This window comes from Oncorhynchus tshawytscha, linkage group LG01 (assembly GCF_018296145.1).
Source record: "Oncorhynchus tshawytscha isolate Ot180627B linkage group LG01, Otsh_v2.0, whole genome shotgun sequence".
NCBI lineage: Eukaryota > Metazoa > Chordata > Actinopteri > Salmoniformes > Salmonidae > Oncorhynchus > Oncorhynchus tshawytscha.
In genome coordinates, this window is record NC_056429.1 from 3,415,211 (window position 1) to 3,440,487 (window position 25,277).

The 25,277-nt window shown below is 42.9% G+C and overlaps 1 protein-coding gene across 2 annotated transcripts in view; it reads right to left on the reverse strand.

Moving 5' to 3' along the window:
• LOC112238621 (E3 SUMO-protein ligase PIAS1) overlaps positions 1-23,627 on the reverse strand; it is a 62,325-nt gene extending 38,698 nt beyond the window's left edge. The window contains exons 1-3 of one of the 2 annotated variants that reach the window (XM_042310862.1): positions 23,577-23,627; positions 7,252-7,654; positions 4,840-4,924 (exon numbers count right to left, since the gene is read on the reverse strand). In XM_042310862.1, the coding sequence (XP_042166796.1) occupies positions 4,840-4,924; positions 7,252-7,651 (485 nt within the window). In that variant the 5' untranslated portion in view covers positions 7,652-7,654; positions 23,577-23,627. Of the gene's footprint in view, positions 1-4,839; positions 4,925-7,251; positions 7,655-23,216; positions 23,272-23,576 lie in introns of those variants that run through there. The other variant, XM_042310522.1, reaches the window with a different exon arrangement.
• Positions 23,628-25,277: the final 1,650 nt, after the last annotated feature.

Here is a 25,277-nt window from a genome sequence, read left to right on the forward strand (position 1 = left end):
CCAATGGGAAGGCATTGTTATCCCATTATCCAATGGGAAGGCATTGTTATCCCGTTATCCAATGGGAAGGCATTGTTATCCAATGGGAAGGCATTGTTATCCAATGGGAAGGCATTGTTATCCAATGGGAAGGCATTGTTATCCCATTATCCAATGGGAAGGCATTGTTATCCAATGGGAAGGCATTGTTATCCAATGGGAAGGCATTGTTATCCCATTATCCAATGGGAAGGCATTGTTATCCAATGGGAAGGCATTGTTATCCCATTATCCAATGGGAAGGCATTGTTATCCCATTATCCAATGGGAAGGCATTGTTATCCAATGGGAAGGCATTGTTATCCAATGGGAAGGCATTGTTATCCAATGGGAAGGCATTGTTATCCAATGGGAAGGCATTGTTATCCAATGGGAAGGCATTGTTATCCAATGGGAAGGCATTGTTATCCCATTATCCAATGGGAAGGCATTGTTATCCAATGGGAAGGCATTGTTATCCCATTATCCAATGGGAAGGCATTGTTATCCCATTATCCAATGGGAAGGCATTGTTATCCCATTATCCAATGGGAAGGCATTGTTATCCAATGGGAAGGCATTGTTATCCCATTATCCAATGGGAAGGCATTGTTATCCCGTTATCCAATGGGAAGGCATTGTTATCCAATGGGAAGGCATTGTTATCCCATTATCCAATGGGAAGGCATTGTTATCCAATGGGAAGGCATTGTTATCCAATGGGAAGGCATTGTTATCCCATTATCCAATGGGAAGGCATTGTTATCCCATTATCCAATGGGAGTTGGATAGGATCAATAGGATCAATAGGATCAATAGGATCAATAGGATCAATAGGATCACGTGTACTGCTGATCAATAGGATCACGTGTACTGCTGATCAATAGGATCACGTGTACTGCATGCATCGATTTGCAGTTTTTTTTAAACTGTATTTTTATCTCGATGGAAAATGACACCCAGTGCGTGTATAAATTGAAACCAGTCACATCCTGTTTCTGCCAGCAGAAGAGAGACTGACGACACAGACGTTCTAGTGGTCTAGATAGGGGTGTGTCCTCAGCGGTCTAGATAGGGGTGTGTCCTCAGCGGTCTAGATAGGGGTGGGGTGTGTCCTCAGCGGTCTAGATAGGGGTGGGGTGGGTGGTGTGATAGGGGTGGGGTGTGTCCTCAGCGGTCTAGATAGGGGTGGGGTGTGTCCTCAGCGGTCTAGATAGGGGTGGGGTGTGTCCTCAGCGGTCTAGATAGGGGTGGGGTGTGTCCTCAGCGGTCTAGATAGGGGTGGGGTGTGGTCTAGATAGGGGTGGGGTGTGTCCTCAGCGGTCTAGATAGGGGGTGGGGTGTGTCCTCAGCGGTCTAGATAGGGGTGGGGTGTGTCCTCAGCGGTCTAGATAGGGGTGGGGTGTGTTCCCTCAGCGGTCTAGATAGGGGTGGGGTGTGTCCTAGTGGTGTAGATAGGGGTGGGGTGTGTCCTCAGCGGTCTAGATAGGGGTGGGGTGTGTCCTCAGCGGTCTAGATAGCGGGTCTAGATAGGGGTGGGGTGTGTCCTCAGCGGTCTAGATAGGGGTGGGGTGTGTCCTCAGTGGTCTAGATAGGGGTGGGGTGTGTCCTCAGCGGTCTAGATAGGGGTGGGGTGTGTCCTCAGCGGTCTAGATAGGGGTGGGGTGTGTCCTCAGAGGTCTAGATAGGGGTGGGGTGTGTCCTCAGCGGTCTAGATAGGGGTGGGGTGTGTCCTCAGCGGTCTAGATAGGGGTGGGGTGTGTTCTAGTGGTGTAGATAGGGGTGGGGTGTGTCCTCAGCGGTCTAGATAGGGGTGGGGTGTGTCCTCAGCGGTCTAGATAGGGGTGGGGTGTGTCCTCAGCGGTCTAGATAGGGGTGGGGTGTGTCCTCAGATCTAGATAGGGGTGGGGTGTGTCCTCAGCGGGTCTAGATAGGGGTGGGGTGTGTCCTCAGCGGTCTAGATAGGGGTGGGGTGTGTCCTCAGCGGTCTAGATAGGGGTGGGGTGTGTCCTCAGCGGTCTAGATAGGGGTGGGGGGTGTGTCCTCAGCGGTCTAGATAGGGGTGGGGTGTGTCCTCAGCGGTCTAGATAGGGGTGGGGTGTGTCCTCAGCGGTCTAGATAGGGGTGGGGTGTGTCCTCAGCGGTCTAGATAGGGGTGGGGTGTGTCCTCAGCGGTCTAGATAGGGGTGGGGTGTGTCCTCAGCGGTCTAGATAGGGGTGGGGTGTGTCCTCAGCGGTCTAGATAGGGGTGGGGTGTGTCCTCAGCGGTCTAGATAGGGGTGGGGTGTGTCCTCAGCGGTCTAGATAGGGGTGGGGTGTGTCTCAGCGGTCTAGATAGGGGTGGGGTGTGTCCTCAGCGGTCTAGATAGGGGTGGGGTGTGTCCTCAGAGGTCTAGATAGGGGTGGGGTGTGTCCTCAGTGGTCTAGATAGGGGTGGGGTGTGTCCTCAGCGGTCTAGATAGGGGTGGGGTGTGTCCTCAGCGGTCTAGGGGTAGGGTGTGTCCTCAGGGTGATAGGGGTGGGGTGTCCTCAGCGGTCTAGATAGGGGTGGGGTGTGTTCTAGTGGTGTGATCCTCAGCGGTCTAGATAGGGGTGGGGTGTGTCCTCAGCGGTCTAGATAGGGGTGGGGTGTGTTCCTCAGTGGTCTAGATAGGGGTGGGGTGTGTCTCAGCGGTCTAGATAGGGGTGGGGTGTGTCCTCAGCGGTCTAGATAGGGGTGGGGGGGTGGGGTGTCCTCAGCGGTCTAGATAGGGGTGGGGTGTGTCCTCAGCGGTGATAGGGGTGGGGTGTGTCCTCAGCGGTCTAGATAGGGGTGGGGTGTGTCCTCAGCGGTCTAGATAGGGGTGGGGTGTGTCCTCAGCGGTGTAGGGGTGGGGTGTGTCCTCAGCGGTCTAGATAGGGGTGGGGTGTGTCCTCAGCGGTCTAGATAGGGGTGGGGTGTGTCCTCAGCGGTCTAGATAGGGGTGGGGTGTGTCCTCAGCGGTCTAGATAGGGGGGGTGTGTCCTCAGCGGTCTGATAGGGGTGGGGTGTGTCCTCAGCGGTCTAGATAGGGGTGGGGTGTGTCCTCAGCGGTCTAGATAGGGGTGGGGTGTGTCCTCAGCGGTCTAGATAGGGGTGGGGTGTGTCCTCAGCGGTCTAGATAGGGGTGGGGTGTGTCCTCAGCGGTCTAGATAGGGGTGGGGTGTGTCCTCAGTGGTCTAGATAGGGGTGGGGTGTGTCCTCAGCGGTCTAGATAGGGGTGGGGTGTGTCCTCAGCGGTCTAGATAGGGGTGGGGTGTGTCCTCAGCGGTCTAGATAGGGGTGGGGTGTGTCCTCAGCGGTCTAGATAGGGGTGGGGTGTGTCCTCAGCGGTCTAGATAGGGGTGGGGTGTGTCCTCAGCGGTCTAGATAGGGGTGGGGTGTGTCCTCAGCGGTCTAGATAGGGGTGGGGTGTGTCCTCAGCGGTCTAGATAGGGGTGGGGTGTGTCCTCAGCGGTCTAGATAGGGGTGGGGTGTGTCCTCAGCGGTCTAGATAGGGGTGGGGTGTGTCCTCAGCGGTCTAGATAGGGGTGGGGTGTGTCCTCAGCGGTCTAGATAGGGGTGGGGTGTGTCCTCAGCGGTCTAGATAGGGGTGGGGTGTGTCTCAGCGGTCTAGATAGGGGTGGGGTGTGTCCTCAGCGGTCTAGATAGGGGTGGGGTGTGTCCTCAGCGGTCTAGATAGGGGTGGGGTGTGTCCTCAGCGGTCTAGATAGGGGTGGGGTGTGTCCTCAGCGGTCTAGATAGGGGTGGGGTGTGTCTCAGGGGTGGTCTAGATAGGGGTGGGGTGTGTCCTCAGCGGTCTAGATAGGGGTGGGGTGTGTCCTCAGCGGTCTAGATAGGGGTGGGGTGTGTCCTCAGCGGTCTAGATAGGGGTGGGGTGTGTCCTCAGCGGTCTAGATAGGGGGGGTGGGGTGTGTGTCCTCAGTGGTCTAGATAGGGGTGGGGTGTGTCCTCAGCGGTCTAGATAGGGGTGGGGTGTGTCCTCAGATCTAGATAGGGGTGGGGTGTGTCCTCAGCGGTCTAGATAGGGGTGGGGTGTGTTCAGTGGTCTAGATAGGGGTGGGGTGTGTCCTCAGCGGTCTAGATAGGGGTGGGGTGTGTCTAGTGGTCTAGATAGGGGTGGGGTGTGTCCTCAGCGGTCTAGATAGGGGTGGGGTGTGTCTAGTGGTGTAGATAGGGGTGGGGTGTGTCTAGTGGTGTAGATAGGGTGTGTGTCTAGTGGTGTAGATAGGGGTGTGTTCTAGTGGTGTAGATAGGGGTGTGTTCTAGTGGTCTAGGGGTGGGTGTGTTCTAGTGGTGTAGATTGGGGTGTGTCTAGTGGTCTAGATAGGGGTGTGTTCTAGTGGTCTAGATAGGGGTGTGTTCTAGTGGTGTAGATAGGGGTGTGTTCTAGTGGTGTAGATTGGGGTGTGTCCTAGTGGTGTAGATAGGGGTGTGTTCTAGTGGTCTAGATAGGGGTGTGTTCTAGTGGTGTAGATAGGGGTGTGTTCTCGTGGTGTAGATTGGGGTGTGTCTAGTGGTGTAGATAGGGGTGTGTTCTAGTGGTGTAGATAGGGGTGTGTCTAGTGGTGTAGATAGGGGTGTGTTCTAGTGGTGTAGATAGGGGTGTGTCTAGTGGTCTAGATAGGGGTGTGTCCTAGTGGTGTAGATAGGGGTGGAGTGTGTCCTCAGCGGTCTAGATAGGGGTGGGGTGTGTTCTAGTGGTGTAGATAGGGGTGTGTTCTAGTGGTCTAGATAGGGGTGTGTTCTAGTGGTGTAGATTGGGGGTGTGTTCTCGTGGTGTAGATAGGGGTCAGTCTTACATGGAGCTGCTGATCTGCTGGACCTGCTGGGGCGTCAACGCAAAGGCATAACACGTCTCCTGAAACCGCTGACTGTTGTCTGAGGCTGAGGGTGAGAGAGAGAGAGAGAACTAGAACAATCTCATCATACCAACCCCCCACACACACACACACACAGTCAGTACGAAAATGGAGAAGTTCACAACTGAAAAATAGACACACTTCAGTTACAGCCGTTACAATGCCGGTTACGCTGTGGGTTACCAAGAGATGAGAAGGATATGAATATGATATGAATATGAATATGATATTAATATGATATGAATATGATATGAATATGATATGATAATAATATGAATATGATATGAATATGATATGAATATGATAATAATATGAATATGATAATAATGTGATATGAATATGATAATAATATGAATATGATATGAATATGAATACGATAATGATATGAATATATGATATGGATATGATATGAATAAATGATATGGATATGATAATAATATGAATATGATAATAATATGAATATGATATGAATACGATATGGATACGAATATGATATGAATATGCTATGACTATGATATGCATATGATATGAATATGATATTGATATGATATTAAACTAATATGATATGAATATGATATGGATATGAATATGATATTAGATTAATATTAAATGAATATGATTATGATGTGGATATGAATATTACATGAATATGATATGAATATGATTGGGATATGAAATGAATATGATATGAAATGAATATTAAATGAATATGATTATGATATGGATATGACATGGATATGGATATTAAATGAATATGATATTAATATTCAATGAATATGGTATGGATATGATTATGATTTGGATATTAAATGAATATGAATATTAAATTAATATGAATACGATATGGATATGAATATTAAATTAATATGATATGGAAATGATATGAATATTAAATGAATATGATATGATATAATATGGAAATGATATGAATATGATATGAACCATACACCCTTTATTCTATGGACCTATAACAGACATGCATCTAATTCTATGTTTAGAAACAACTGTTAAATATGATATGAATATGATATGAATATGATATGAACCATACACCCTTTATTCTATGGACCTATAACAGACATGCATCTAATTCTGTTTAGAAACAACTGTTAAATATGATATGAATATGATATGAACCATACACCCTTTATTCTATGGACCTATAACAGACATGCATCTAATTATATGTTTAGAAACAACTGTTAAATATTATATGAATATGATATGAATATGATATGAATATGATATGAACCATACACCCTTTATTCTATGGACCTATAACAGACATGCATCTAATTCTATGTTTAGAAACAACTGTTAAATCACAATAATCCACAGGTTAAAGCCTTATAGCTTTAATAAAACACAACGATGAATGTATATGATTATGAAAACTAGACAAACTTCAGTTACAGCCGTTACAATGCCGGTTACGCTGTGGGTTACCAAGAGATGAGACGGATATGATAATAATATGAATATGATATGAATATGATATGAATATGATATGAATATGCTAATAATATGAATATGATATGAATATGATATGATAACAATATGCTAATAATATGACTATGATATGAATATGGTATGAATATGATATGAATATGATAATAATACGATAACAATATGAATATGATATGAATATGATACGAATATGATATGAATATGAATACGATAATGATATGAATATATGATATGGATATGATATGAATATATGATATGAATATGATATAAATATGATATGAAATGAATATGATATGAATATGATACGAAATTAATATTAAAAGAATATTAAATGAATATCACATGAATATGATTATGATATGGATATGAATATTAAATGAATATACACTGTCTGTACAAACCAGGTGAATCCAGGTGAAAGTTATGATCCCTTATTGATGTTACTTGTTAAATCCACATCAATCAGTGTAGATGAAGGGGAGGAGACAAGGTTAAAGAAGGATTTTTAAGCCTTGAGACATGGATTGTGTATGTGTGAACATTCAGAGGGTGAACAAAGTGCCTTTGAACGAGGTTTGGTAGTAGGTGCCAGGCGCACAGGTTTGAGTGTGTCAAGAACTGCAACGCTGCTGGGGGTTTTTAAGCTGTCTATCAAGAATGGTCCATCACCCCAAAAGAACATCCAGCCAACTTGACACAACTGTGGGGAAGCATTGGAGTCAACATGGGGCCAGCATCCCTGTGGAACGCTTTCGACACCTTGTAGAGTCCATGTCCCGTACTAATTGAGGCTGTTCTGAGGACAAACGGTGAGCAAATCAAAATTAGGAAGGTGTTCTTAAATGTTTTGTACACACAGTGTGTGTAAGTCCAAGCACCACTTACCCAGGCTGGTGGGTTTGATGAGCTCATCCAACATGTCGTAGAAGGGCAGCCTCTGGAGCTTCACGTCAGGGTGTACGGGGTGAAGGCCCAGCTCCTGTTTGGGCACCAGCAGAGAGCCAGGCGAGGGGGATCCGTGGCTGTCGAACCCCAGCGAGGTGAGGCCTCCGGGCAGGCTGGAGGTGGAGTGGACACTGGGCAGGGCCAGATCCACCGGAGACAGCATCTTGGCAGGGAAGCGGCGTCTGTACAGCTCCTTCACCTTCATCTGGACAGCGGGGCTGCAGCCGGCCTTAAGGAGGTGCAGGGCTTTGGTCAACAGTTGATGTTTGCGGCCGTGTTTGTTGCGTCCTGCGTAGCCTAGTAACACTTGTAGCTCTGAAACACGAAGGCTCATCACCATTTGCTTTGGGAGGAGGAAAGACAAAAAAAATGTAATTAAAAATCAGCATAATTACTTCACAGTACTATAAACATGGAGGATAATAGGACACACGAATAGAACAACTAAAATTAATTACATACTGTTTTACCCACTTCTTATGTATATACTGTATTCTAGTCATGGTTCAGCCTATATAACTATTGCTGTACATATACTATTATATACACGTATTCTTCATAGATATGTGACTAATTTCAGGAAAACTGTTGCGTGTCACAGGAGAGCCATTTGAAATGCCTTCTGGGACAGAAATGCCTTCTGGGACAGAAATGCCTTCTGGGACTAGAGTATGATTGCTAAGGAGATGGAGAAGGTTCTGGCGTTTGATTGCAAATATGCAGACAGAGTCGAAAAGCGAACACACAGAAGGCTGTTGTGTAAAACCTCCGGATTACATCTTCAAACTTAAGGGCAACCGTAGCAACCTGACAGAGGGAGTATCGTCCATCCAAGTATACAAGGATGAGAGTCTAGCTAGCTACATTTTTCAAGAATTTACACGTTTCTAATTTTAGTCAGAAAGTCATTTTCATTTCAAGTTAAAGTGTACTGTTAGCTTGCTAGCTAAAGTTAGCCGGTTGGCTTGCTAACGTTCCGTGTACGATCTGTGTAGGAAAATTATTCGTATCTGAGAGCAATTTGCATTGCTAGTTATAGCCTAAGGTTAGCTAGCTAACATTGAACCCGGTTGGTTAGCTACCTGCAGATTCATGCAGGGTAGAAACATTATGAGTTGAGATGATGGTTCAATGTTTAGCTAGCTAGCTACATGTCTAAACAAAAAGACTCCAGTATGCAAATAACTATTTCAATAGAATGTTCATGATGTCACTGCGGTACAACTGCCGATAGACGTAGCTGGTAAATTCACTCTGGCTATTCACTCTGGCTAACACTCTAGAGGTGTTTAGTACATGGTCTCACACGTCGCTAAAGCTTAAGAGTGAACGATGCTGAATGGGCGAAGACAAAGAAGAGTTCTCCAGCAGTAGGTAGCAAAACATTCCAAGGGCCATTTTCTCAAAAGCAAGGTTACAAGTTCATCAACTTACTAAGCAGAAGTACTTTCCCAATTGTTCCTCAACTGTAGTGTATGATATAACATTTTCTCTACTTTTATCCAATGTAAAAAAATTAAAAAAACACAACTTCAAATTTTTGCTACATAAAACCAAACCAGTCGGTCACATATTCTATTCATGTAGTCTACATCATTTCCATCCATCCATTTACACACAGTACCAATCAAAAGTTGACACCTACTCATTCAAGGATTTCTTTATTTTTACTATTTTCTACATTGTAGAATAATAGTGAAGACATCACAACTATGAAATAACACATTTGCAATCATGTAGTAACCAAAAAAAGTGTTAAATCAAAATATAATTTATATTCTTCAAAGTAGCCACATTTTGCATTGACGACGGCTTTCCATATTCTTGGCATTCTCTCAACCAGATTCATGAGGTAGTCACCTGGAATGCATTTCAATTAACATGCGTCTTGTTAGGATTTGTGGAATTTCTTTCCTTCTTAATGCGTTTCAGACAATCAATTGTGTTGTGACCAGGTAGGGGTGGTATACAGAAGACAGCCCATATTTGGTAAAAGTCCAAGTCCATATTACGGCAAGAACACCTCAAATAAGCAAAGAGAAATGACAGTCCATCATCACTTTAAGACGTGAAGGTCAGTCAATACGGAACATTTCAAGAAATTTTAAAGTTCCTTTAAGTGCAGTTGCAAAAAACCATCAAGCGATATGATGAAACTGGCTCTCATGACAGGAATGGAAGACACAGAGTTACCTCAGAGGAGAAGTTTAGAAACTAAAGCTTTGGTTGTCTTCCTCTCAGACTTCCATGTCTTCTCCCTGGACTTGATGACGCTTCACCGAGACACGGTAGTGATGACACCATGGGCCTTGTTGATCTCTGCAATGGACAGGATGCTCTTTTTTAAATGTTATTTATCCGTTATCTTGCCAGCATACTTGGGCTTCAGGCAGAAGTCTTCACTCTTTTTGATGTATTTCAGAACTGCCGTTTCCTCTGCTCGGAGAAACAGTAAAGTGGGCAGGGCAGTACGGATCTCTTCTCTTACATCTGCAAGCAGAGTCTGAACATCAGACAGGATGGCATTGTCTCCCTCAATCCGTGCAATGGCTACTGCTATAGGTTTCAGGCTGCTTACCACTCTCTCCCAAATTACATCACCCAGGAGGATCCTCTTGATGGGGCTGTCCATATCGGCAGACTGTGATATGGCCATTTCTTAGAGAGGCTCCTTCCCCTCCAGGAGACTGTCAAACATGATGACAACACCACCCCAACTGGTGTTGCCGGGCAGCTTCAACATTTTCTTCTCACTTTGCTTGGTGAGGTAGATTGCTGCTATAACTTGATGACCCTTCACATACCTAACTATTTCCTTGGCTCTCTTGTAGAGTGTATCCATTGTTTTCAGTGTCATGATGTCCTTGAGGAGCAGATTCAATGCATGAGCAGCCCAGCCAATGGGTGTGATGTGAGGGTAGGACTCCTCCCACTTTAGACCAAGCAGTCTTCATGTTCCCATCATTGTCTGTTACCAGTGCAAATACCTTCTGTGGTCCAAGGTCATTGATGACTGCCTTCAGCTCATCTGCAATGTAGAGACCGGTGTGCCTGTTGTCCCGTCTGTCTCACACTCCTCAGCTAGCAGGCTCAAAGCAAGCTAAAACCCACCTGGTAGTTGTTTTGCTAACTAACAGAAATTGTTAACAAGTTAGAAATGATTTAAACACACTTTGCTGTAGGCTACTATTTACTAGTTAACAAAAAAAATAATGTATGTCATAATATATTCACCCCCACCCAGTATTGTTATCAAAACTTACCAGAAAGCATGTAGTCCTTGGCTCAGACAGTGTAGAAGTGTGGGCTCAATAGCATCTCATTAGTGTGCAAGATGTTGAGAATCAGCTGTACATGTTATGGAAGAATGCACTGTGAGGGTTGCAATTCCATTGAATTGGGGATAGTTTGACCAAAAAGTTTAACTGTTATAAGCTAACTTTTTTTATGAAATTATCCCAATTCCCAGGTTTAACTTCAGGACATTTTTTTGACCCTTTGCAACCCTAGAGGTGACCAAGAACCCGATGGTCACTCCTGAGTTTCTCTGTGGAGATGGGAGAACCTTCCAGAAGGACAGCCATCTCTGCAGCACTCCACCAATCAGGCCTTTATGGTAGAGTGGCCAGATGGAAGCCACTCCTCAGTAAAAGTTACATGACAGCCCGCTTGGAGTTTACCAAAAGGCACCTAAAGGACTCTCAGACCATGAGAAACAAGATTCTCTGGTCTGATGAAACCAAGATTGAACTCTTTGGCCTGAAAGCCAAGAGTCACACCTGGAGGAAACGTGGCACCATCCCTACGGTGAAGCATGTTGGTGGCAGCATCACGTCTGGTGGAAACCTGGCACCATCCCTACGGTGAAGCATGGTGGTGGCAGCATCACGTCTGGAGGAAACCTGGCACCATCCCTACGGTGAAGCATGGTGGTGGCAGCATCACGTCTGGAGGAAACCTGGCACCATCCCTACGGTGAAGCATGGTGGTGGCAGCATCACGTCTGGAGGAAACCTGGCACCATCCATACAGTGAAGCATGGTGGTGGTGCAGCATCATGCTGTAGGGATGTTTTTCAGTAGCAAGGACTGGGAGACTAGTCAGGATCAAGGAAAAGACGAACGGAGTAAAATACAGAGAGAGACGCTTGATGAAAACCTGCTCCAGAGCACTCAGGACCTCAGACTGTGGTGAAAGTTCACCTTTCCAACAGGACAACGACACTAAGCACACAGCCAAGACAACGCAGGAGTGGTCTCTGAATATCCTTGGCCGGGACTTGATGTGACCATTTGCCTCATGCAGCACGAAACATTTCCTTCAAATAGAGTTGATCAGGCTGTTGATCCTCTTCAATGGCTCTGCATACCTCAGTGGTAAACAGTCAGGACAGGATGCTATGGGTTCCTCCCTACTACCTCAGAGGACTGGTAGACAGCTAGTCAGTGGACTGGTAGACAGCTAGTCAGGACAGGATGCTATGGGTTCCTCCCTACTACCTCAGAGGACTGGTAGACAGCTAGTCAGTGGACTGGTAGACAGCTAGTCAGTGGACTGGTAGACAGCTAGTCAGGACAGGATGCTATGGGTTCCTCCCTACTACCTCAGAGGACTGGTAGACAGCTAGTCAGGACAGGATGCTACTTAGACAGCGTAGAAGGAGCCTCAGATTATTATTTTTTTAATGTTGTTGATTGCAAAGTATAATTGCATTGGGCACTAAAAAGCAAATCAGTCAGCCCCACCCTGACCAACTCTTAACACTTTGTATGGATTAACCGTAGATTCATTGTGATCTAATGCACAGGATTAAGCATTTATTTACATAAAACCATGTTCCCAAATTGTATTAAATAAAGTTTATACACTGGAGTCGGGGGGGCGGCAGCGTAGCCTGGTGGTTAGAGCAATGGACTAGCAGCCGAAAGGTTGCAAGTTCAAATCCCCAAGCTGACAAGGTACAGTCAGTGCAGTCGTTCTGCCCCCTGAACAAGGCAGTTAACCCCACTGTTCCTAGGCCGTCATTGAAAATAAGAATTTGTTCTTAACTGACTTGCCGCGTTAAATAAATACATTTAAAAAATAAAGAGTCACAAAAGAAAAGAAGAAGCTTTCTGCAGAAAATAGAAATAAATAAATAAAATAAATCCATAACAGATTCCGTTTGGGAATCAAATGGGTTCATATGGGTTACTAAATCCAAAAATAGACTGCTGATTGGCCAGCCATTAACCTTAAGCTAACTTTAGCTAGCTAAAAACATAGACGTAGCAACTGCTGATTGGCCAGCCATTACCCTTAAGCTAACTTTAGCTAGCTAAAAACATAGACGTAGCAACTGTTGATTGCCCAGCCATTAACGTTAAGCTAACTTTAGCTAGCTAAAAACATAGACGTAGCAACTGCTGATTGGCCAGCCATTAACCTTAAGCTAACTTTAGCTAGCTAAAAACATAGACGTAGCAACTGCTGATTGGCCAGCCATTAACCTTAAGCTAACTTTAGCTAGCTAAAAACATAGACGTAGCAACTGCTGATTGGCCAGCCATTAACCTTAAGCTAACTTTAGCTAGCTAAAAACATAGACGTAGCAACTGCTGATTGGCCAGCTATTAACCTTAAGCTAACTTTAGCCACCGCTAGCTAAAAACATAGATGTAGCAACTGTTGATTGGCCAGCCATTAACCTTAAGCTAACTTTAGCTAGCTAAAAACATAGACGTAGCAACTGCTGATTGGCCAGCCATTAACCTTAAGCTAACTTTAGCTAGCTAAAAACATAGACGTAGCAACTGCTGATTGGCCAGCCATTACCCTTAAGCTAACTTTAGCTAGCTAAAAACATAGACGTAGCAACTGTTGATTGGCCAGCCATTAACCTTAAGCTAACTTTAGCTAGCTAAAAACATAGACGTAGCAACTGCTGATTGGCCAGCCATTAACCTTAAGCTAACTTTAGCTAGCTAAAAACATAGACGTAGCAACTGCTGATTGGCCAGCCATTAACCTTAAGCTAACTTTAGCCACCGCTAGCTAAAAACATAGATGTAGCAACTGTTGATTGGCCCCCAATAAAACAGCCATAAAGCTAACTTTAGCCACCGCTAGCTAAAAACATAGATGTGATGAGGCGTGTTTTAAAAATGGACAAAATCACCTTGACGTAAAGATCAAAACAAATATGGAGTTGAAAGAAAGAAGTCCCCCATCACATCCATTTATGCTTTCATTAGCAGTGGCTAAAGTTACCTGAAGTTTAATGTCTGTTTTTAGAAAACAAAATCTGTGGTTCAGTTTCTCTTGGCCCACATTTCAAATTGAGGAACCGTCAAACATCAGGTTGTAAAATAGTGAACTACTCTTTTAACTAGACACTTTAGAGTAGCAGAGACAGTTTGTGAATCAGGAGGATTCAGGCCAGACTCCAGAGATCAGGGCCCAGAACCATAAAGCATCTTAGAGTAGGGGTTAATTAAACAGATCTTATCCTCGAAGACTCTCGCTTTATGGATAGTGAGGCCCTGAGCACATGTCTGATACGATGAACTACAGATGGGTGGGATTACAGGGAAACAGGATGAGAAGCCCCTGGTGAACTACAGATGGGTGGGATTACAGGGAAACAGGATGAGAAGCCCCTGGTGAACTACAGATGGGTGGGATTACAGGGAAACAGAAGCCCCTGGTGAACTACAGATAGGTGGGATTACAGGGAAGCAGAAGACCCTGGTGAACTACAGATGGGTGGGATTACAGGGAAACAGGATGAGAAGCCCCTGGTGAACTATAGATGGGTGGGATTACAGGGAAGCAGGATGAGAAGCCCCTGGTGAACTATAGATGGGTGGGATTACAGGGAAACAGAAGCCTCTGGTGAACTACAGATGGGTGGGATTACAGGGAAACAGGATGAGAAGCCCCTGGTGAACTACAGATGGGTGGGATTACAGGGAAACAGAAGCCCCTGGTGAACTACAGATGGGTGGGATTACAGGGAAGCAGAAGCCCCTGGTGAACTACAGATGGGTGGGATTACAGGGAAACAGGATGAGAAGCCCCTGGTGAACTACAGATGGGTGGGATTACAGGAAAACAGGATGAGAAGCCCCTGGTGAACTATAGATGGGTGGGATTACAGGGAAGCAGAAGCCCCTGGTGAACTATAGATGGGTGGGATTACAGGGAAGCAGAAGCCCCTGGTGAACTATAGATGGGTGGGATTACAGGGAAACAGAAGCCCCTGGTGAACTATAGATGGGTGGGATTACAGGGAAACAGAAGCCCCTGGTGAACTACAGATGGGTGGTATTACAGGGAAACAGGATGAGAAGCCCCTGGTGAACTATAGATGGGTGGGATTACAGGGAAACAGGATGAGAAGCCCCTGGTGAACTATAGATGGGTGGGATTACAGGGAAACAGAAGCCTCTGGTGAACTACAGATGGGTGGGATTACAGGGAAACAGAAGCCCCTGGTGAACTACAGATGGGTGGGATTACAGGGAAACAGAAGCCCCTGGTGAACTACAGATGGGTGGGATTACAGGGAAACAGAAGACCCTGGTGAACTACAGATAGGTGGGATTACAGGGAAACAGAAGACCCTGGTGAACTACAGATAGGTGGGATTACAGGGACGTACTGGGGATCAGAAGCCAACCCCCAAAACCAACATCATGTAATAATTATACTTAATCAACAACAGAGAAACAAGCACTTATTTACAGCCCACACAACATATCCTAGAATGGTCATTTAAAATTGCATGAAATATAAAGTCATAACCCTTTGGCTCACAACAATTTATTTCAGTTTCGTATTTAGCTTTACATTAAAATAGGTTGGGCTTGCCATCTTCAACCTAGACTTTAGAGAAAGACAGAATTTCAAAACGGGCACATTCTGCATAATAATTTGCTAAATGTTTTGGCTAAAAATTAGCTTGCTAATGGCTAACCGTGATAGCTAGCTATCTTTTTTTGACACCCCTACACTTGTAATAACCATTTTTTTAACGTCAATCTCGTAATTAGCTAGCTAAGCAGCTATTAGCCACTTAGCCAACTGCTAAACGTGGGAGAGAGAAAATTAACAAATTCAACTGGAAGGTATCAGCTAGCTAGTTAGCTACAAGTCTTCAGGGCTGTCTGGCCCAGGCTAATTCTTCCAGTCAGACTGTAGATAGCTAATTTAGGTAACTGTACTCCAATTTCATTTATCACACTGATACATCAAGCCAACTGACATTTACTCCTGAGGTGCTGACCTGTTGCACCCTCGACAACTACTGTGATTATTATTATTTGACCCTGCTGGTCATTTATGAACATTTGAACATCTTGGCCCCATGTTCTGTTATAATCTCCACCCGGCACAGCCAAAAGAGGACTGGCCACCCCACATAGCCTGGTTCCTCTCTAGGTTTCTTCCTAGGTTCTGGCCTTTCTGGGAGTTTGTCCTTGCCACCCCTCATAGCCTGGTTCCTCTCTAGGTTTCTTCCTAGGTTCTGGCCTTTCTAGGAGAGTTTGTCCTTGCCACCCCTCATAGCCTGGTTCCTCTCTAGGTTTCTTCCTAGGTTCTGGCCTTTCTGGGGAGTTTTTCCTAGCCACCGTGCTTCTACATCTGCATTGCTTGCTGTTTTTTTTTTTTTCAGGCTGGGTTTCTGTATAAGCACTTTGTGATATCAGCTGATAATCAGCTCCTATGTTGTTCAACTTTCCATAATATAACTGTGGCTACCACTAACTAGCATGATGATGAAAAAGGGCAGTTTCCCCCCCAAAAACGAGCAGTATTTCCATCTTTTCAACGAAGCCATGTGGATTAAGGTAACATTTGGAGTACAGTGGTATATCCCATTCCTGAATTGAGGTACGTTTCCCAACCCCACATCTCACACCGGCTCCACTGTGTCTTTATGTAAAGACAGGATTGCGTTCCGATCCAAGTGCAGCTCAGTGTAAACACTCCGAAATTATATGATTTTGGTATTTTTCTGTTAAATTAGCATTACTCGTTTACTAGATAACAGTGGGTTCCGAATAATGGCTCTTTGGCTGGAAAATGTTCACTGGCGGATAGAGAACATGCAGTTCGGATTAGTATAACAAGGTTCTGGTAAGTATAACAAGGTTCTGGTAAGTATAACAAGGTTCTGGTTAGTATAACAAGGTTCTGGTTAGTATAACAAGGTTCTGGTAAGTATAACAAGGGTTCTGGTAAGTATAACAAGGGTTCTGGTAAGTATAACAAGGGTTCTGGTAAGTATAACAAGGTTATGGTAAGAATAACAGGGTTCTGGTAAGAATAACAGGGTTCTGGTAAGAATAACAGGGTTCTGGTAAGTATAGCAAGGGTTCTGGCAAGTATAACAAGGTTCTGGCAAGTATAACAAGGTTCTGGCAAGTATAACAAGGTTATGGTAAGAATAACAGGGTTCTGGTAAGTATAGCAAGGGTTCTGGCAAGTATAACAAGGTTCTGGCAAGTATAACAAGGTTCTGGTAAGAATAACAAGGTTCTGGTAAGAATAACAAGGGTTCTGGTAAGTATAACAGGGTTATGGTAAGTATTAAAAGGTTCTGGTAAATATAACAAGGTTCTTGTAAGTATAACAAGGTTCTGGTTCGTATAACAATGTTCTGGTAAGTATAACAGGATTCTGGTGAGTATAACAGGGTTCTGGTAAGTATAACAGGGTTCTGGTAAGTATAACAAGGTTCTGGTAAGTATAACAGGGTTCTGGTAAGTATAACAGGGTTCTGGTAAGTATAACAAGGTTTCTGGTTAGTATAACAATGTTCTGGTAAGTATAACAGGGTTCTGGTGAGTATAACGGGGTTCTGGTAAGAATAACAGGGTTCTGGTAAGTATAACAAGGGTTCTGGTAAGTATAACAAGGGTTCTGGTAAGTATAACAAGGGTTCTGGTAAGTATAACAAGGTTCTGGTAAGTATAACAAGGTTCTGGTAAGAATAACACGGTTCTGGTAAGTATAACAAGGTTATGGTAAGTATAACAAGGTTATGGTAAGAATAACAGGGTTCTGGTAAGTATAGCAAGGGTTCTGGCAAGTATAACAAGGTTCTGGCAAGTATAACAAGGTTCTGGTAAGAATAACAAGGTTCTGGTAAGAATAACAAGGGTTCTGGTAAGTATAACAGGGTTATGGTAAGTATTAAAAGGTTCTGGTAAATATAACAAGGTTCTGGTAAGTATAACAAGGTTCTGGTTCGTATAACAATGTTCTGGTAAGTATAACAGGGTTCTGGTGAGTATAACAAGGTTCTGGTAAGTATAACAGGGTTCTGGTAAGTATAACAGGGTTCTGGTAAGTATAACAAGGTTTCTGATAAGTATAACAAGGTTCTGGTAAGTATAACAAGGTTCTGGTAAGTATAACAAGGTTCTGGTAAGTATAACAATGTTCTGGCAAGTATAACAAGGGTTCTGGCAAGTATAACAAGGGTTCTGGTAAGTATAACAGGGTTCTGGTAAGTATAACAATGTTCTGGTAAGTATAACAGGGTTCTGGTTAGTATAACAAGGTTCTGGTAAGTAAACAAGGTTCTGGTAATTATAACAATGTTCTGGCAAGTATAACAAGGGTTCTGGCAAGTATAACAAGGATTCTGGTAAGTATAACACAGGTTCTGGTAAGTATAACACAGGTTCTGGCAAGTATAACAAGGTTCTGGCAAGTATAACAAGGTTCTGGCAAGTATAACAAGGTTCTGGTAAGAATAACAGGGTTCTGGTAAGTATAGCAAGGGTTCTGGCAAGTATAACAAGGTTCTAGCAAGTATAACAAGGTTCTGGCAAGTATAACAAGGTTCTGGCAAGTATAACAAGGTTCTGGTAAGAATAACAAGGTTCTGGTAAGAATAACAAGTGTTCTGGTAAGTATAACAGGTTATGGTAAGTATTAAAATGTTCTGGTAAGTATGACAAGGTTCTGGTAAGTATAACAAGGTTCTGGTTAGTATAACAATGTTCTGGTAGGTATAACGGGGTTCTGGTGAGTATAACAGGGTTCTGGTGAGTATAACAGGGTTCTGGCAAGTATAACAAGGTTCTGGCAAGTATAACAAGGGTTCTGGTAAGTATAACACGGGTTCTGGTAAGTATAACAGGGTTCTGGCAAGTATAACAAGGTTCTGGCAAGTATAACAAGGTTCTGGCAAGTATAACAAGGTTATGGTAAGAATAACAGGGTTCTGGTAAGTATAGCAAGGGTTCTGGCAAGTATAACAAGGTTCTGGCAAGTATAACAGGGTTCTGGCAAGTATAACAAGGTTCTGGTAAGTATAACAAGGTTCTGGTTAGTATAACAAGGTTCTGGTTAGTATAACAAGGGTTCTGGTAAGTATAACAAGGGTTCTGGTAAGTATAACAAGGGTTCTGGTAAGTATAACAAGGTTATGGTAAGAATAACAGGGTTCTGGTAAGAATAACAGGGTTCTGGTAAGAATAACAGGGTTCTGGTAAGTATAGCAAGGGTTCTGGCAAGTATAACAAGGTTATGGCAAGTATAACAAGGTTCTGGCAAGTATAACAAGGTTCTGGCAAGTATAACAAGGTTATGGTAAGAATAACAGGGTTCTGGTAAGTATAGCAAGGGTTCTGGCAAGTATAACAAGGTTCTGGCAAGTATAACAAGGTTCTGGTAAGAATAACAAGGTTCTGGTAAGAATAACAAGGGTTCTGGTAAGAATAACAAGGTTCTGGTGAGTATTAAAAGGTTCTGGTAAATATAACAAGGTTCTTGTAAGTATAACAAGGTTCTGGTTCGTATAACAATGTTCTGGTAAGTATAACAGGGTTCTGGTGAGTATAACAAGGTTTCTGGTAAGTATAACAGGGTTCTGGTAAGTATAACAATGTTATGGTTAGTATAACAGGGTTCTGGTGAGTATAACAAGGTTCTGGTAAGTATAACAGGGTTCTGGTAAGTATAACAGGGTTCTGGTAAGTATAACAGGGTTCTGGTGAGTATAACGGGGTTCTGGTAAGAATAACAGGGTTCTGGTAAGTATAACAAGGGTTCTGGTAAGTATAACAAGGGTTCTGGTAAGTATAACAAGGGTTCTGGTAAGTATAACAAGGTTCTGGTAAGTATAACAAGGTTCTGGTAAGAATAACACGGTTCTGGTAAGTATAACAAGGTTATGGTAAGTATAACAAGGTTATGGTAAGAATAACAGGGTTCTGGTAAGTATAGCAAGGGTTCTGGCAAGTATAACAAGGTTATGGCAAGTATAACAAGGTTCTGGTAAGAATAACAAGGTTCTGGTAAGAATAACAAGGGTTCTGGTAAGTATAACAGGGTTATGGTAAGTATTAAAAGGTTCTGGTAAATATAACAAGGTTCTGGTAAGTATAACAGGGTTCTGGTAAGTATAACAATGTTATGGTTAGTATAACAGGGTTCTGGTGAGTATAACAAGGTTCTGGTAAGTATAACAGGGTTCTGGTAAGTATAACAGGGTTCTGGTAAGTATAACAAGGTTTCTGGTAAGTATAACAGGGTTCTGATAAGTATAACAAGGTTCTGGTAAGTATAACAAGGTTCTGGCAAGTATAACAAGGGTTCTGGCAAGTATAACAAGGGTTCTGGCAAGTATAACAAGGGTTCTGGTAAGTATAACAGGGTTCTGGTAAGTATAACAATGTTCTGGTAAGTATAACAGGGTTCTGGTTAGTATAACAAGGTTCTGGTAAGTAAACAAGGTTCTGGTAATTATAACAATGTTCTGGCAAGTATAACAAGGGTTCTGGCAAGTATAACAAGGATTCTGGTAAGTATAACACAGGTTCTGGTAAGTATAACACAGGTTCTGGCAAGTATAACAAGGTTCTGGCAAGTATAACAAGGTTCTGGCAAGTATAACAAGGTTCTGGTAAGAATAACAGGGTTCTGGTAAGTATAGCAAGGGTTCTGGCAAGTATAACAAGGTTCTAGCAAGTATAACAAGGTTCTGGCAAGTATAACAAGGTTCTGGCAAATATAACAAGGTTCTGGTAAGAATAACAAGGTTCTGGTAAGAATAACAAGTGTTCTGGTAAGTATAACAGGGTTATGGTAAGTATTAAAATGTTCTGGTAAGTATGACAAGGTTCTGGTAAGTATAACAAGGTTCTGGTTAGTATAACAATGTTCTGGTAGGTATAACGGGGTTCTGGTGAGTATAACAGGGTTCTGGCAAGTATAACAAGGTTCTGGCAAGTATAACAAGGGTTCTGGTAAGTATAACACGGGTTCTGGTAAGTATAACAGGGTTCTGGCAAGTATAACAAGGTTCTGGCAAGTATAACAAGGTTCTGGCAAGTATAACAAGGTTATGGTAAGAATAACAGGGTTCTGGTAAGTATAGCAAGGGTTCTGGCAAGTATAACAAGGTTCTGGCAAGTATAACAGGGTTCTGGCAAGTATAACAAGGTTCTGGTAAGAATAACAAGGTTCTGGTAAGAATAACAAGGTTCTGGTGAGTATAACAAGGTTATGGTAAGAATAACAGGGTTCTGGTAAGTATAGCAAGGGTTCTGGCAAGTATAACAATGTTCTGGTAAGTATAACAGGGTTCTGGTAAGTATAACAAGGTTCTGGTGAGTATAACAAGGTTCTGGTAAGTATAACAGGGTTCTGGTGAGTATAACAAGGGTTCTGGTAAGTATAACAGGGTTCTGGTAAGTATAACAATGTTCTGGTAAGTATAACAGGGTTCTGGTAAGTATAACAGGGTTCTGGTAAGTATAACAAGGTTTCTGGTTAGTATAACAATGTTTTGGTAAGTATAACAGGGTTCTGGTGAGTATAACGGGGTTATGGTAAGTATAACAGGGCTCTGGTAAGTATAACAAGGGTTCTGGTAAGTATAACACAGTTCTGGCAAGTATAACAAGGTTCTGGCAAGTATAACAAGGTTCTGGTAAGTATAACAAGGTTTCTGGTAAGTATAACAAGGTTCTGGCAAGTATAACAAGGTTCTGGTAAGAATAACAGGGTTCTGGTAAGTATAACAATGTTCTGGTAAGTATAACAAGGTTCTGGCAAGTATAACAAGGTTCTGGTAAGTATAACAAGGTTTCTGGTAAGTATAACAAGGTTCTGGCAAGTATAACAAGGTTCTGGTAAGAATAACAGGGTTCTGGTAAGAATAACAATTGTTCTGGTAAGTATAACAGGGTTATGGTAAGTATTAAAATGTTCTGGTAAGTATAACAAGGTTCTGGTAAGTATAACAAGGTTCTGGTTAGTATAACAATGTTATGGTAAGTATAACAGGGTTCTGGCAAGTATAACAAGGTTCTGGCAAGTATAACAAGGGTTCTGGTAAGTATAACACGGGTTCTGGTAAGTATAACAGGGTTCTGGCAAGTATAACAAGGTTCTGGCAAGTATAACAAGGTTCTGGCAAGTATAACATGGTTATGGTAAGAATAACAGGGTTCTGGTAAGTATAGCAAGGGTTCTGGCAAGTATAACAAGGTTCTGGCAAGTATAACAAGGTTCTGGCAAGTATAACAAGGTTCTGGTAAGAATAACAAGGTCCTGGTAAGAATAACAAGGTTCTGGTTAGTATAACAATGTTCTGGTAAGTATAACAGGGTTCTGGTAAGTATAACAAGGTTCTGGTTAGTATAACAATGTTTTGGTAAGTATAACAGGGTTCTGGTGAGTATAACAGGGTTCTGGTAAGTATAACAGGGTTCTGGTAAGTATAACAAGGTTCTGGTAAGTATAGCAAGGGTTCTGGCAAGTATAACAAGGTTCTGGCAAGTATAACAAGGTTCTGGCAAGTATAACAATGTTCTGGTAAGTATAACAGGGTTCTGGTAAGTATAACAAGGTTCTGGTTAGTATAACAATGTTTTGGTAAGTATAACAGGGTTCTGGTGAGTATAACAGGGTTCTGGTAAGTATAACAGGGTTCTGGTAAGTATAACAAGGTTCTGGTAAGTATAACAGGGTTCTGATAAGTATAACAAGGTTCTGGCAAGTATAACAGGGTTCTGGTAAGTATAACAAGGGTTCTGGTAAGTATAACACAGTTCTGGCAAGTATAACAAGGTTCTGGTAAGAATAACAGGGTTCTGGTAAGTATAACAAGGGTTCTGGTAAGTATAACAAGGGTTCTGGTAAGTATAACAAGGTTCTGGCAAGTATAACAAGGTTCTGGCAAGTATAACACGGTTCTGGTAAGAATAACAGGGTTCTGGTAAGTATAGCAAGGGTTCTGGCAAGTATAACAAGGTTCTGGTAAGAATAACAAGGTTCTGGCAAGTATAACAAGGTTCTGGTAAGAATAACAAGGTTCTGGTAAGAATAACAAGGGTTATGGTAAGTATTAAAAGGTTCTGGTTAGTATAACAAGGTTCTGGTAAGAATAACAAGGGTTCTGGTTAGTATAACAAGGGTTCTGGCAAGTATAACAAGGTTCTGGTAAGTATAACAAGGTTCTGGTAAGTGTAACAGGGTTCTGGTAATATATTAACTACCAGTCTGATCTATTAACCAACATAACTACCAGTCTGATTTATTAACCACATAACTACCAGTCTGATCTATTAACCAACATAACTACCAGTCTGATCTATTAACCAACATAACTACCAGTCTGATCTATTAACCAACATAACTACCAGTCTGATCTATTAACCAACATAACTACCAGTCTGATCTATTAACCACATAACGTTAGCTATCAGCTAACAATAACAATACTAGCTTACGACTTCCCCTGTACCGTTTTCGTACACAAATTAAATTCATTCCCTACAACAAATCAAGTAAATCTTCAAAATAAATTCGATTTCAACTATATGTAACCCGCGGAGATTAGTTTAATACATAAATACGTCATTTTATTTTAGTTTTTTTTGTTATTATTTCGGGATACGCTTTACCTTCAGTTGCGCACTCTCCGCCATCTTGTAACTTTTAGCGCATGCGTGATCAGGGTTGCCAGCCCCCTCCAGGTCTAACACATGTATAGATATCAATGACCACTCAAAACCAGCCCACAAATAACTGAAAACTAGTCCAAAATTGATTTTTTTTAGCAGCAAGCTACGATTTGCCACATTTATCTAATACAGAAGATGACAATCTACAGCAAATAGAGTCCCACAGTGGTGGTGTCTTTACTACCAATGAAACCATTTATCTCTTGACTGTTTTCAATCGTTTTTTTCTACCATACATTTTTTCCCCGTAGGGGATGTTAGAAACACTTCTCACAAGGGCTATGTTTCATGTAGGCTTACCCTGGCGTGACGTTTTGATAACCATGTAAATCTCTTAAGACAAGGTGACGTTTATCAATACATTCATCTCTATTTACTCTCAGATTCGAACATGCTAATTGGCAGCAAAGTAGACGTCATGCAAAACTACAAATCCCAGCATGCTCCTTGCACGTCATCTCTAGCTGACACCTTTATTAACAAGTAGTGTCAATTTAAACTTGCACAAGACAGTTCACAGAATTGTCCATTTTAAAGAAATGTAGCCAATTTATTCGTTACTACATTTAGCTAACATTAGATAGTTAATCCAGAGATTCTTACCCTTGCCTCCATTCGACAGTCTTGTCCAGATCATCATGGCATTTGTAGTTCTTTGTGATAGCAGCTAATTAGCGTTTCATTTTTTGGGGAGGGGTAAATACAGGCGAATATATTGATAAAAGTCACCTTGTCCTTACATGCCAGGGGCCTTCCGAGTGGCGCAGGGGTCTACAGCCACTGCATAGCAGTGCTTGAGGGGTCACTACAGACCCGGGTTGATCCCAGGCTGTGTCGCAACTGGCTGTGACTGGGGTCCCATAGGGTGGTGCACAATTAGCCCAGCCTCGCCCGGGTTAGGGGGGGGATCATCGTGTTCTTGTGGCAGGCCAGGTACCTGCAGGCTGACATCGGTTGTTAGTTGTGGACGACAGGAAAAAGAGGACCGAGCACGCCCCCGTTCTCATCGAAGGGGCGGCGGTGGAGCAGGTTGAGAGCTTCAAGATTCTTGGTGTCCACATCACCAAACAAGCAAAGAGAAATGACAGTCCATCATTACTTTAAGACATAGTTAGGTATGTGAAGGGTCATCAATTTATAGCAGCCATCTACCTCACCAAGCAAAGTGAGAAGAATAAGAGCACCACGTTGAAGCTTCCCAGCAGCACCTGTTGGGGTGGTGATGTCATCATGTTTGACAGTCTCCTGGAGGGGAAGGAGTCTCTCCAAGAAATGGCCATATCACAGTCTGCCGATATGGACAGCAGCACCTGTTGGGGTGGTGATGTCATCATGTTTGACAGTCTTCTGGAGGGGAAGGAGTCTCTCCAAGAAATGGCCATATCACAGTCTAGAATCTACAAGGCACTGAAAACAATGGATACACTCGTTGGGGTGATGTTGTCATCATGTTTGATGGATCATAAAAACTTAATTGCAAATGATTAAATCTTTCCAATATAATTTTTTTTAAACAATTTAGTTACAAATTTAACTTTAATTAAATGAGTTGACTCTTCACAATGGGTAATTTCACTGAACAACCGAAGGGAATATTGAATGATTCATAGCATCTCCCAAAAATGTTTTCAACTTACATCAGTAAAATGATAGTCTACAAACTAAAGCTTTGGTTGTCTTGCTCTCAGGCATCCATGTCTTCTCCCTGGACCACCTCAATGTCCACCTCTTGAACATCAGACTCTGAGGCCTCATCCTCACTATCACTTTCCAACCTTGTTGAGGATGTCAGGGTCAAAAAGCCTCAAATTTGCCCAGATGGCCACCAAATTTTCAAACCTTGTATTGGTTAGCCTGTTGCGTACTTTGTTGTGTGTGTTCCCAAACAAGGACCAGTTGCACTCGGAGGCGGTTGATATTGGTGGGATTTGGAGGATGGAGGCAACAGAGGAAAGAGCCTCAGATCCACAAATTCCCTTCCACCTGATGGCTGATGAGATA